This window comes from Vanessa cardui, chromosome 6 (genome assembly GCF_905220365.1).
Source record: "Vanessa cardui chromosome 6, ilVanCard2.1, whole genome shotgun sequence".
Classification (NCBI taxonomy): Eukaryota; Metazoa; Arthropoda; class Insecta; order Lepidoptera; family Nymphalidae; genus Vanessa; species Vanessa cardui.
In genome coordinates, this window is record NC_061128.1 from 5,312,406 (window position 1) to 5,326,050 (window position 13,645).

General features: G+C 31.7%; 2 protein-coding genes across 2 annotated transcripts; one reads left to right on the forward strand and one right to left on the reverse strand.

The window, feature by feature from the left end:
* Nucleotides 1-1,552: 1,552 nt before the first annotated feature.
* Nucleotides 1,553-8,646, forward strand: LOC124530451 (cuticle protein-like). The gene is made up of 8 exons (XM_047104623.1): nt 1,553-1,585; nt 1,699-1,941; nt 2,020-2,186; nt 2,374-2,439; nt 7,634-7,667; nt 7,893-8,117; nt 8,224-8,390; nt 8,498-8,646. The coding sequence occupies exons 1-8, from the start codon at nt 1,574-1,576 to the stop codon at nt 8,562-8,564; spliced, it is 981 nt and encodes a 326-aa protein (XP_046960579.1). The 5' UTR covers nt 1,553-1,573; the 3' UTR covers nt 8,565-8,646.
* Nucleotides 8,647-11,887: 3,241 nt separating this feature from the next.
* LOC124530629 (cuticle protein 8-like) lies at nt 11,888-12,880 on the reverse strand. The gene is made up of 4 exons (XM_047104864.1): nt 12,800-12,880; nt 12,512-12,715; nt 12,128-12,294; nt 11,888-12,018 (listed from the first exon to the last, which is right to left on the reverse strand). The coding sequence occupies exons 1-4, from the start codon at nt 12,860-12,862 to the stop codon at nt 11,952-11,954; spliced, it is 501 nt and encodes a 166-aa protein (XP_046960820.1). The 5' UTR covers nt 12,863-12,880; the 3' UTR covers nt 11,888-11,951.
* Between the last annotated feature and the right edge of the window lie 765 nt (nt 12,881-13,645).

Here is a 13,645-nt window from a genome sequence, read left to right on the forward strand (position 1 = left end):
TTGTTATAATTTAATTTGATGGTTAATTTAATATTAAATATGGTTACAATAAATAGTAGGGAATTACTGTATGATGTATAAGCATTAATTAACATCATTCTTTTCGCAGGGATATCGCGTTGTAAAATAGTGATTTTTACACCATCACGTCCAACCGCGTTATAGGATTAATGTGTAAAATAATTAATGAACATAAGAATTAACAACATTAAATTCTTAAATATATATATATACAAATATGAACTACAACTAGTTACGGTATAAATCTTGACCGCGTGGAATGGTGGCAAGAATGCTATCAGCATTTCCCCGTTGAATCGCAATTCCGATTATATTTTATTATATTACATCCATTATAGGATTAATTTAAATTCAAAGTAACATTGGTTCATACCTATAAATACCCCTAAAAGCTTTTTTTAAGAATAAATATAGTTTTCGTATCCGCAGCATTATCCTCGAGTAATGTACATTAATATTATAAATGTGAAAGTAACTCTATCTATCTGTCTGTCGATTTTTCACGACCAAACCGCTGAACCCAATTTGATAAAATTTGGTATGAAGCAAACATGAACTTCAAGAGTGGACAAAGGCTAATTTCTTTGCCTAACACATGACAACCAACACCTTAAAACACATTTAGCTTCCTAAGATTCCTATTATATTTTTGAACATTGGAATCCGACAAATTGACAATACATTGTTAAATAGTGATCGGTTGCTGTTAATCTCATTGATCCAGAGTGTTATAATCCTTGAACCAGCAAGTATACCAGCTTAGTTTTAGTCTAAAATACAAAAATAGAAAGATTATATGTTTATAACCGAACTAAACCATTATCTAGTACTACTTGTGTTATTTTGTTTATCAACATATCAGTAGAAGATAATTTTAATTTAAGCTATATACATTGATGAGCCGAGATCGCCCAGTGGTTAAAACGCGTGCATCTTAACTGATGATTACGGGTTCAAACCCAGGCAAGCACCACTATATATGTGCTTAATTTCTGTTTATAATTCATCTCGTGCTCGGTGGTGAAGGAAAACATCATGAGGAAACCTGCATGTGTCTACTTTCATTGAAATTCTGCCACATGTGCATTCCACCAACCCACATTGGAACAGCGTGGTGGAATTTGTTCCAAACCCTTTCCTTGATAGGAGAGGAAACCTTAGCCCAGCAGTGGGAAATTTACGGACTGTTACTTTATTAAATTGCACATGCTCAGTACTTTTATTTATAAAGAACAAAATAAATAGTTTAATTCAAATAAAATTCAATAAAAAATATTCAAAAAATATAAGGAAATTAAAAGAGATTGCTTAAAACACGGCAAAACAATAAAAAATACCTACAACTAGATAAAAAAAAATTGTTGGTGCAAACGTTATGAGTAATGATACAATATCAGCGTTGGATTGACCTTGGGGTTCATGTCAGAGTTACAGTCAAGGCGCTTGTGCATTTCTCTGCCCCACCGCCCGACACTCCGGCCGCGTTCTATAAAACCATTGCGCCGGACCGTTGACACCAATGAATAGCCAATTGTTCAACCAAACACACAAAATGTTCAGCAAAGTAAGTAACGGAACCGAAAAGTACATACGGTTATGTTTTATAAAATAACTTCCTAAAGACATTTTATTAAATCACGTGTAAAATGGAACTTACTTAAATATAAACTTTTTCAGATCTTAGCTTTCGGTGCCATGCTGGCTGCAGCCCAAGCTGGTCTTCTGCACGGACACGCTCCCGCCATCTCCTCTCAGAGCATCATTCGCCACGACGAGGGTCACTACTCCGCCCCAATCGCCTACGCCGCCCACCTGGGTCACGGCGCCCCTCTGGCTCACGCCGCTCCCCTGGCTCACGCCGCTCCCATCGCGTACGCCGCATACGCTCCTGCCGCCCATTACGATGGACACGATGAATACGTATGTCAACAGCATTAACCATATTTTGATTATATTTACGAAGAACATTAGAGACTAATTTCTTATCTCGTTTTCCAGGCTCACCCCAAATACGACTTCGCGTACTCAGTAGCCGACCCCCACACCGGCGACCACAAGTCCCAGCACGAGAGCCGCGACGGCGACGCCGTGCACGGATACTACTCCCTGGTGCAGCCCGACGGCTCCGTCCGCAAGGTCGAATACACCGCTGACGCTCACAATGGGTATGTACAATAATTTGCGTCATACGATATATCTAAAGTAAAAGTAACAACTTGAAAATGTCCCGTTGCTAGGTCTCCATTGATGGATTCATGTGGCAGAATTTTCTGACTCGGCTCACAAAATTATTTTATTATAATACTATTTTATTATAATAGTATTCTAACTTCTATTGTATTTTATTTTCAGTTTCAACGCCGTGGTGCACAACTCTGCTCCCTCCGTACATGCCGCTCCCGCCCACGACTACCATCATTACTAACTTTACTAAATTTTAATATAAATTACAGTCGACGTACCTTAAGATGATGAATTTATATGAATAACATTTCTTTTATTATTTATATTTTTGTAAATATGAATGCGTGTAAATAAAGTGTGGATGATTTATTGTAAATTGAGTTCAGTATTTCCAACCCCGCAATTTTAAAACTAAACTTTTTCAGTATGAATAATACTCATTCAAAATTTAAAAGAACAATATGTCTAAAATTTCTAATTTAGTTAAAATTCAAAAACATTCGATACATTCGTAACAATAGTCATATAAAAATACGCAACATAAAACAAAAACTATTTTACAAAATACTCTAAAATTATGAACACATTTTTTAACAATTTGTCAATTAAATATAATATATATTTGAATTGTGTAAAAAATGTACAATGAAAAATGATAATAATTATACATTTTAATAGCCAAGTAAGGTACTTATAATTTTTAGGCTATACTATAAAATCCTTTGCCTAAAAAAGAAAAATTATGTTTAAAAAAATAATATATATTATAGGAGTTGAAATTTTGAGGTCAGTTTGCAGTATTGCAGTATTTCTATTGGGACGATTGAAATTACTACATAATAAAAAATAAAGTCGCTTTCCGTTGTCTGTCCGTATGATAAGATCTTTGAAACGACGTTCAGATTTTGTGACGGATTTTTTTAATACATAGCGATACTTATAGAGAAATAATGAGAACTTTAGAGTTTTGAAATCTCACGACATAAGTAAACACTTTTTTTCGCGTTTTCATTGAAAATACAAATGCTGAACCACTAGATAGAAGGGAAAAATGTACTCCAGTATTTTAAACCTTAAAAAGGTCTACGAAAAAGTTCGGAATGCCAATGAAATATGTCTTTTTCTCAGAGATAACCCACAATAACCATTTTTTATCTTTTCTTTTTACGAAAACTTCTCAATCCTTAACCAATGAAGTATCTCAAAAACATTTTATATTTAATATAAACCCCTATGGTCCCTGTATGTATGTACACATGTATGTATTTAAATTAGCAGTTTCGAAGATATTACAGAATTAAAATGCAGGGACTTGTCCTTAGACAATATAATCTGCTACGGTTTATATTGTCTAAGGACAAATTAAACGTTGTTTATTAAGACATTCTGTAGTATTTTTAGTCGCTAGTATAATATATTAAAATAAACTTCTTCCAAGAATATATCTACAACCTCACTTGAAGCGTAATTTTGTCACTAGACCGACAAGATACTTAATCATTTCTATTTTATACTCCGATACACGACATGATACATGAAAAGTGATTTTATTATTTTTCATAATAAAAAGGATATAAAATACGCACGACAAATATCTGTCGAATTTCGTCAAAATAACACGAAAGGACAACGCTTATGAATATTTTATTTATTAATATTATTCTCACTTTCATTTTGTATATTATCTGACATAAAGTTTAACGATTATTAAGTCCACGCCTATATCATACATACATTTATTTATCGAACAATATGCCTTGTCTTGTAATATATTTTTAATATGGCTTTAAATTTATAAATGGCATTATGCAAATTGTCCATGTACAGTTACAATAAGAAAACCTTCGTCAGTTTTCAAATTCATTCCTTTATCAAGTCTTAACCTCTTAATACCTTTTGAATCTACATATCGAACCATTGCGACGCAATATGTCATTCTCGATCGGTAAAGTAGATTATCGCTTATAGTGAGCACACGAAAATAGATCTTAAGGTGACGAACCTTTTCTTACCCCGACTATACATTGATATTTCAGAATTATGATACTTAATCATAAGCTATGAGATTCGTTACGGCTTCACAGATACATACATAATTTGTTAGTTGATGAAAATTGATAAATAATAGCTGAAATCTAATAACAGTCTTAAACAAATAAATTACAATTAAATAAATTTATCTTGATAGTAGCCGAGATGGCCCAGTGCTTAGAACGTGTGAATCTTAACCGATAATTGTGGGCTCAAACCCAGGCAGACACCACTGATTATTCATGTGCTTAATTTGCGATTATAATTCATCTCGTGCTCGGTGGTGAGGGAAAACATCGTGATGAAACCTGCATATGTCTAATTTCATCAAAATTCTGCCACATGTGCATTCCATCAACCCACATTGGAACAGCTTTGTGGAATATAATCTGAACCTTCTCCTCAAAGGGAAAGGAGGCCTTAACCCAGCAGTCGGAAATTTACAAGCTATTGTTGTTATTGTAAATATATTCACGCAATAAAAATTTGATACATAGGTCTTAAAAATATCCATAATATATTTTTTTTATGTATTGCCGTTTGTGCTGTGCCGCACATAATAAAATTGGAGTGTCTGTTAATAATATTAAAACAGCCTTTTTTCACTCAATGCATATGTATGTATACACGGTACATATACCAAAATATCATTTTTATAATTTTTCTCCATCTGTCTGTCTGTTTGTTCCGGTTAACCTCTGGAACGGCTAGACCGTATTAGACGGGCCTTTCACTGGCAGATAAGTGATATAATAAGAAGTAACTTAGGCTACAATATTTACACTTTTTGTTAAATTCAAACGCGTTCAAGGTCGCGGACACAGCTAGTAATCAATAAAAATTCTTCAGCGTCTTTCAATGTCATCTTATTCAATAAACGTTCAATAGAATCTTTTACCTATTACGTGTCCTATTCTAGTATTGTGTGAAAATAAATAAAAAGAAGGTGTTTATTTTGGAAAGACCCAAAAGCAAACAATGAAATATATTGAAATATAATTTTATGTCATTAATATGCCCTTGTAAACTATTAACTAGGCTATGAATAGTAAGTACTGTTGCCAAAACTGAGACACTAAAATTTGAAGTAATTCACGCTACATAATTCCTGACTAGTAAAATAAAAACATCATTAAATTTTGAATTTATTTTATATATTACGCTTTAATTTTTTATTTTTTATTAGACAATCACATTTGAAGAATATTTTCAAATGTGCTATGTGATTTTATTCTGAAATTACCTTTTGCATATACTGAAAATTAGATTTTTTCAGTTATATTTTACTTTTATACCTTATTAGGCTCTAAGACAAATAGGTACTTCTCATTGAATAGAAAGCTATATACACAGAAACCACAGAGGAAAAAAATTAAACAACAATTATAATCATTTTATTCGAAAAAATGTTTTGTTTTTGTGTAAGTTAGAAAACTTTTTTAAGCATTTTTAAAACTTTCCTAGTATGTGCGTAAAATAAAACTGGTTAAGAATGTCGTATTAGTATTCTAAGCACAAAATACAGCACTTACTCTCTTCTCCTAACGAGATAAACAGTGCAGTACAACAATTAATTATTTAAATAGAAATCACCTCCAAGATATTTCATCGTCGATTTATTTTGTCATTCTGATATAATCCTAAGATTTAATAATAATATTTTTACATTATATTTAAATACCGAATCGGCAAATATATGCATTTATTATAATAGATCTTTATGAATATCTTGTCAAAGAAATTTACTTTACATTAAATTACAAAAAATATATTATGTCAAAAATTAATTAGATAGTTTTTTTGATATTGAAGTCACCAATGTAGGCTACATTACATTTTACACATTTTTTTATTTATTATGTTGTTTATTTCGCTAACCGTACGCATAAACGGCAAGTGTCAACATACTATACAACACGTTCTCGTAATATTGCTTATTAAAATGAGAGATTGTGGCCTTTATAATGAAGAACAAATGTTAGTAAGCAGGAATGTGAGTTTTATGTTTCGTCATTATGTGAAACAATTACCCACTTTTATTCAATAATTAATTGCGCACAATTTGTATTGCCGAATCGAGTTTTTATTCCTTAAATATTTTTCCTCGATTAAGTAGCAATGATATTTCGTATATTCAAAACAAAATAAATTTATTTAAATTATGTCAAAATATTTGTGAATATTTAATTTTCCTGTCAAATTTAAAATTCAAATTTTGTTTATTTATTTACAGTACAGATTAAGATAATACATACTTTTTACATGTGTCTTAAATACATATATTCTATTTATTTTCGTTGAATATATTTTATTAAAATTAAATTATGCCACTAATGAAATGAATTATAGAGTCATCATTTTTATAATGCCTATTATTACCATATATTTCTGAAATATCACCCAGCCGCTGAAACCGCTCGTAACCAGTTTTACCAGATTTATGTATATGTATGTATATACATAAATCTGGTAAACACGGCTACAATATAACCACGATGTAGTTCAGTAGGGTATACAAGAGCAGACAAAAAATTAGAAATAATGCACACTCACTTAATAAATACACTTCCATGCACTCATTTTCTTCTCTTGTTTTATTTTTTTTACGTGCCTGTAATATTTCAGCAATAATCATAAACAGAGCTAGTCAAGTGAGTCAAAATATCAAAATATTCCTAGAATAAAAAAAAATAAATGATGTATTTAAAATCTATGGAAATATTTATTTTAACTCAGAAGAAATATTTTAAATATATTTATGTATACACGAATGTATATATAATACAAGAACATGTAATTCATACCTGTCACGGCAATGGTATATAATTATGTACTACATATTAAAAACGCCGGAACTGATAGCCCGTCTTCTTCTTGTGTGCCTTTATATATTTGTGAAGGTGTAATGTACATCATCATCATCTAACTCGTATGTACAACAACAAAAAACCAGTCTCCTTATTTATTAATATATATTTCTTCAAATTACGCAAAAAAAACACAAAACCCATTTTCACACGACCTAATTGCAACCACATAAAAACAAGATCCAACTATTTAAATAAAAATAAACTATTACACTAAATACAATTAACCTACTATGACCGACGATGCTCATTTCTGATATAACAAAAACAAACAATAAAAAATCTCACGCTTTACATAACGCCAATTCTGACTTTGACAGGCTTTTTACGCACCTCAGCGTGCGTGCTTGTAACCGATAAATTCATATACCATGACATAAATTGATATTGATATAATAATGGGGTTCTTGAGGTGACCTTAGCTATTGTCATTATTATCGCTCTGCTTGCTCGGCTCCTACCCCACTTATTTTAGTCAGTGCTATATAAAAACTGACGGCCAGAACCGATTGATATCAATCACTGACCAGAACTGATCCGAACAATATCAAAATGTTCAGCAAAGTGAGTGTAACTAATACCTACAGTTTGTGTGTAACAAAATACTTTAGTATAATTAATAGCTTAATCGTGTGAAAATCATATTGAGTGACCACAAGTAATTTGAAACTACACAGACAATATATGCCATTCCATTTTAGTCCAGGAACAGTTACTTTTAAGTAGCTATTATGAGTATACAAAACATAGGAAGTGTAGGTGGTTTAACAATTGGTTGTGCATTTTCAGATCGTAGCTTTCGGAGCCATGCTCGCAGCGGCCAGCGCCGGTTTCTACCCAGGACACGGCCATGCTGTTTCATCCCAAAGCATTGTCCGTCATGACGAGGGTCTCTCTCTTGGACAATTCGCCGCTCCCGCTCACTACGCCGTACCACTGGTACAGGCAGCTCCTCTCGCACATTACGCTGCCCCAGCTGCCTATGCTGGCCATTACGATGACCACGATGAATACGTAAGTACAATTAGAATGACAAAAAAAAGATTTAGTAAAAATTTTTATTACATTTACGTTTGGTCTACAAAACCTTCTTTAACCTTTTGCTCTATCTTTCATCCAGGCACACCCCAAATACGACTTCGCGTACTCAGTATCCGACCCCCACACCGGCGACCACAAGTCCCAGCACGAGAGCCGCGACGGCGACGCCGTGCACGGATACTACTCCCTGGTCCAGCCTGATGGCTCCGTCCGCAAGGTCGAATACACCGCTGACGACCACAATGGGTAAATATTTTTAATACCAATAATTTGAATACTATTTTAGCATATGATATATAACTATATAAAGATTCAAAAAATCGTATATAATAATTATTATATTTTTTTTTTAGATTCAACGCTGTAGTCCACAACTCCGCCCCATCTATTCACCCCCAGGCCTACGACGGCCACTACTGATTAATTTAAACAAATAAGTAACAAGTTATAAATGATATTTGTACATAAATTATTTAATAAATTTTAATTTTATATATCGAAAAATCATTTTCATTTTAACCTCATAAAACTCGTAATCTTATTTCATATTTTGCTTTTAAGTCAATACGAAAACATATACGCATACACTCGATCGAAAATTGAAATTAAACATATATATTTATACATTTAATGCGTATAAATCAATATCATCATTACTACAAGACTGTAATTTGTATTTTTTTAACATTGCGCATAAATACTGATCTGTTATCGAAGAGATTTTGTTTCTCTAAAAAGATTATATTAAATAACTAATGTAGATTATTTTTAAAATCACTTAATAAAAGTGGCCGACATACAAAAATACTCCATAATATTTTAAACATTAAAACAAATTATGCACCCATACGCACAGTTGCCGCTTTATCTGTTTCTCTTCTCTGTATAAGATTATTTAACCGCTAAGCTTAAGTTAATTATCAAGATAATGGCTACGTTCCGGATACATAACTTTTTACTTTAAAGTTGGAGTAAATTGGCATTTAATAGGTTTGGTCAACCACATCTTTATATAACAGTCTAAATTGCGGTCAAGAGCAAACCTATATTCTATAAACAAAAAATCCATATTACACGGACGAGGCCACCGGCGCAAGTTAAACTATTAAATTATTGCAATGTCACCTAAGTATTGAATAAGACGTGTATAAAAATACAAATTATAAAAAATATTCGAAAGTAAAGAAGTGGGTCGAAATTAAAATATATAAGATTCCAGTGTAAAATAATGTGACCGTCAAAAGACTTTTCCGGTCAAAATTGCTTTTGACGGACCAAATTTAGTGAGAAGTATCTTACTAAATTTGGACGGTATGTAAACTAGTGACAATATCATTTTATTTCTCGTAATTTATTTACCATCATACCTAAATTTTATAACGCAAATAAGTTGCAAATTTGTGTCTTTAAACATTAATCTACGTTAAAAAGATTTCATGGATGAAATAAATGAATGCCCGATTATTAATTAATTATATTAATTTAATAACGCAAATTAATTTATTAAAAATATGATTTACCTATGTTAGTACTTTAAAAATTTCGTAACTTTAGTGGCGAGAAAAGATTTTGAATTATTTTGTTGTTTTTTATTCCTATCCTATTTCATTACATTCAATCAAGTTTTGGAAAGTAAAAAATTGATTGTATACTATACTTAATTATAACATAAATAGCTCATTGTTAAAATCAAGAATTATTCTTAAAGGAGGGGAGGATGGAGAAATTTATAGGTTATGGAAACGTTCCATAAAAACAAACGTTGGCGATTCAAACTCCATTGACAAAGCCATCCATAGAAAATGTCACTTTTTACCATCACTTAGTATACAGACATGTCCCTCGAATTAAAATAACACTAAAAATTAGATCGATATACACTTTTTTTTTAATTTACCTTTCAAACTATGAGTAGGCTGTCGTAAGTTTTTACGTGGTACTAAAATACCGGAAAGAAACACATCACAGCACCGGGCTGCCGGGGGAGAGAGAATGAGTAGATACTTGCTAGTCCCTCATCCTCCCCTATACCTAAATAATGCCAAAATTAAGCGAAAAAGAATCAATCGTAAAGCAATATACGATGATTCGTCTCCTTTTGGATCATGAGTCGTGCAATGATTTTATAAAGCTTAACACAAAATGTACCGTGGATTAGTATTACCTAGTAGCACATAGACATGTACAAACATCACTACATAACATAAAACAAAGTCGCTTTCTCTGTCCCTATATTGTTGTTTATTGTAAAAAGTTATACCATCGACTTATCATATATCCTAATGAATGCTTAAATCTTTTAAACTACGCAACGGTTATTTATGCGTTTTTTTAATAGATAGAATGATTCCAAAGGAAGGTACTTGTATATATATAATAGATGAAAAATATAGTAAAGAAACACTGATAATTTTAGGAGATTGTAATGTGATGTCGTAAATAAACAAATTCTGTAGTATATTTGGTATTGCAAACGTGCGAAGCCGGGGCGGGTCGCTAGTATAATAATAAATAAAAACATTATTACAAATGACAAAGAATTGTTCTAACCAAGTAATCCTAGAGTTAATTCTCGAGTATTGGCAAATATTTTTTAATAGAACCAACCAAAGATTTTTATTTATATTTTTAAAAGGGCTTAGAGCAGTCCTATAAATCGAGTTGAGTTCCTAAAGTTATTTCACAGCCACTCGATAATGCATTGTTGTTCCTGGAACTAAGTGAATAAGCCAGTGCGCTAAAAGGCATAGAGGATAATAATTAAACATCATAAGTACGCATATAAATGAATAGTACTTATTTCTTAATTCATAGTACTTAAATAAATATTAAGTACATTTTATTTTACAGTTCATAGTACTTAAATAATATTAATTCTAAAATAAACTAATAGTTTTGAATCTGTAAATATAGCTATTTTACCCTTTTAAACTAATATTAACATATTAGTTTTCTGTGTAAATTATTAGCTACTTTTTGTCCTATGATTTTTGAGAGAAAGAGTAATTAATTATACTTGTAATAAATTACGTATTAAAAATCTATACAATAACAAAGAGACAGAAACGATTTCAATGATGACTTGATTTCCATAAATATAAACATTAATAATTTTTTTTTAAATAAATATAAATAAATAAATAATAAATATAAGACAACATCACATACATTACTCTGATCCCAATGTAAGTAGCTGAAGCACTTGTGTTATGGAAATCAAAAGTAACGACGGTACCACAAACACCCAGACCCAAGACAACTTAGAAAACTAATGGTAATCTACATCGACTCGGCCGGGAATCGAACCCGGGACCTCAGAGTGGCGTACCGATGAAAACCAGTGTACACACCACTCGACCATGGAGGTCGTCAAAATTACTAAAAAGATCTTTGTTAAACTGATTAGTATGATATTAAAACGGTTATTATATTATTAAGCACATTCGTTTTCGTTTTGTGTACCCCCTTTCAATTAATCGTATACCTTGTTGTTTATGTATCATAGCATGATTAAAGTTCAAAAAATATTTATAATAAACCTTCGCAAATACTTTAAATATTTCATAGAAGTGTTTTATGAAAAAAGAAATATTATTTTGAAAAAAAAATTCTATTGAATTTGTTGCCGCTTCTACTCAGTATATTATAGAATGTAAATTCCAAATTTCGCAAATAATCTTGTCATGCGTATTCGATTTAGAACATATGTATTTAAATGGTATTAAAAAAAACGATAAAAATGAGCTCTAAATAACTTTTAATAAATTATCCAATTTTTTCTTCTATAACATTATATTTGGTATTTCTTCAGTAATGGTGGTAGTAAGCCTGGGGATGGACTGATGGGGCAGAGTTGTGGACAACGGCGTTGAATCTAAAACCACAGAAATTGAACATTAGTCATCAAATACACAAACATTTCAAACAGAAAAAATAATATTACAAATGTATTTTCTATATAGCATCTATAGGTTTCGACTTACCCACTGTGGTCATCAGCAGAGTATTCGACCTTGCGGACGGAGCCGTCGGGCTGCACCAGGGAGTAGTATCCGTGCACGGCGTCGCCGTCGCGGCTCTCGTGCTGGGACTTGTGGTCGCCGGTGTGGGGGTCGGCTACTGAGTACGCGAAGTCGTATTTGGGGTGAGACTGGAAAATAAAAAAGAAATTAAAACATTTAAATAAATATCAAATTATCTGCAGAAAGGGTCTTCTGCGCCCCCTTGAAATTAAGTATTATATTATTTTCCGAAATAAGCTTTTAAGACCCCTTCTGAAATCTATTACAGACCTAGTGTGAGGACTCAAATAAGCAAAAGATATGAGTTATTCAAATTGCTGGCAAAATAAAATTGGAACTACTTACGTATTCGTCGTGACCAGCATAGTGAGCAGAAGGCGCGTATACTACGGGAGCATAAGCCAAGGGAGCAGCGTGGACAAGAGGAGAAGCGTAGGACAATTGAGCGCCATGGCCTTCATCGTGACGCACGATGCTTTGAGAAGACACGGCGTGACCGTGCAAGAGACCAGCGTTGGCTGCTGCCAGCAGGGTACCGAAGGCTACAATCTATCCAAAAAGATTAATTAGATTTGTAACTTTTATGAGAAGAAATAAATATATTGATTTAATTAAATTTATCGCAAAACATACTTTGGCAAACATTTTTGATGTTGTTTTGAATAATACTTGTGAGTGATTGATGTCAATATCCATTGACCACTGGTTTTTATATCATATAACACTGTATGCGAACAAGTGGGGCGACCACCAGTAGACAAAGCACAGGTCAGTTATTAAAATATTTCGAAACGAAAAATATTTTAAGGAGCAATAATTTTTGATATTTATTTTTTTTTTGCAATTCTTGTGATATTTTATAACTTCTTTAATTTATATGTTTCTTTTTATTTTTCGAATAGTACCTTGAAGGTAGTATAGTAGGTAAAACATTATAAAATAAGAATAAAAGAGAATTAAATTTCCAAATACTATAAGTTTATATATTACAATTACAAATAAAAAATACGTCTCAAAATCATTTATAAGAATACATTGGTATTATAGCTTTACATAACATGTGTAATTAATTAAATTAGGTTCATTCTATAGAGACTTTTAAACGTGTTTTATCTCTCTGTATTCAGTAAAAGTATAAATATATATTTAACAATATATCGAATTTGTCTATGTCATTCATATTATATTACACTGTTTCATATATTATAATAGTTATCATTGTTCATAATAACCTAACTTATGATAAGTCCAAGGCAATTGTTTTTGCAAATATTATTTTAAAAAATTATTATTACGCCGAACACAGTTTGAAATTTAAATTTCTAGAATATAATTGATTAATTTCATAATGATATAATGTAAGCGATAGCATACGTTACGTTTAAAATATAAAATAATTAACCTAAATTAAATTTTCAAGTCACAATTAGTGACGGTCAGTGGTAAAGTTATTTCTAGATTAAACGATATCCTTCGACA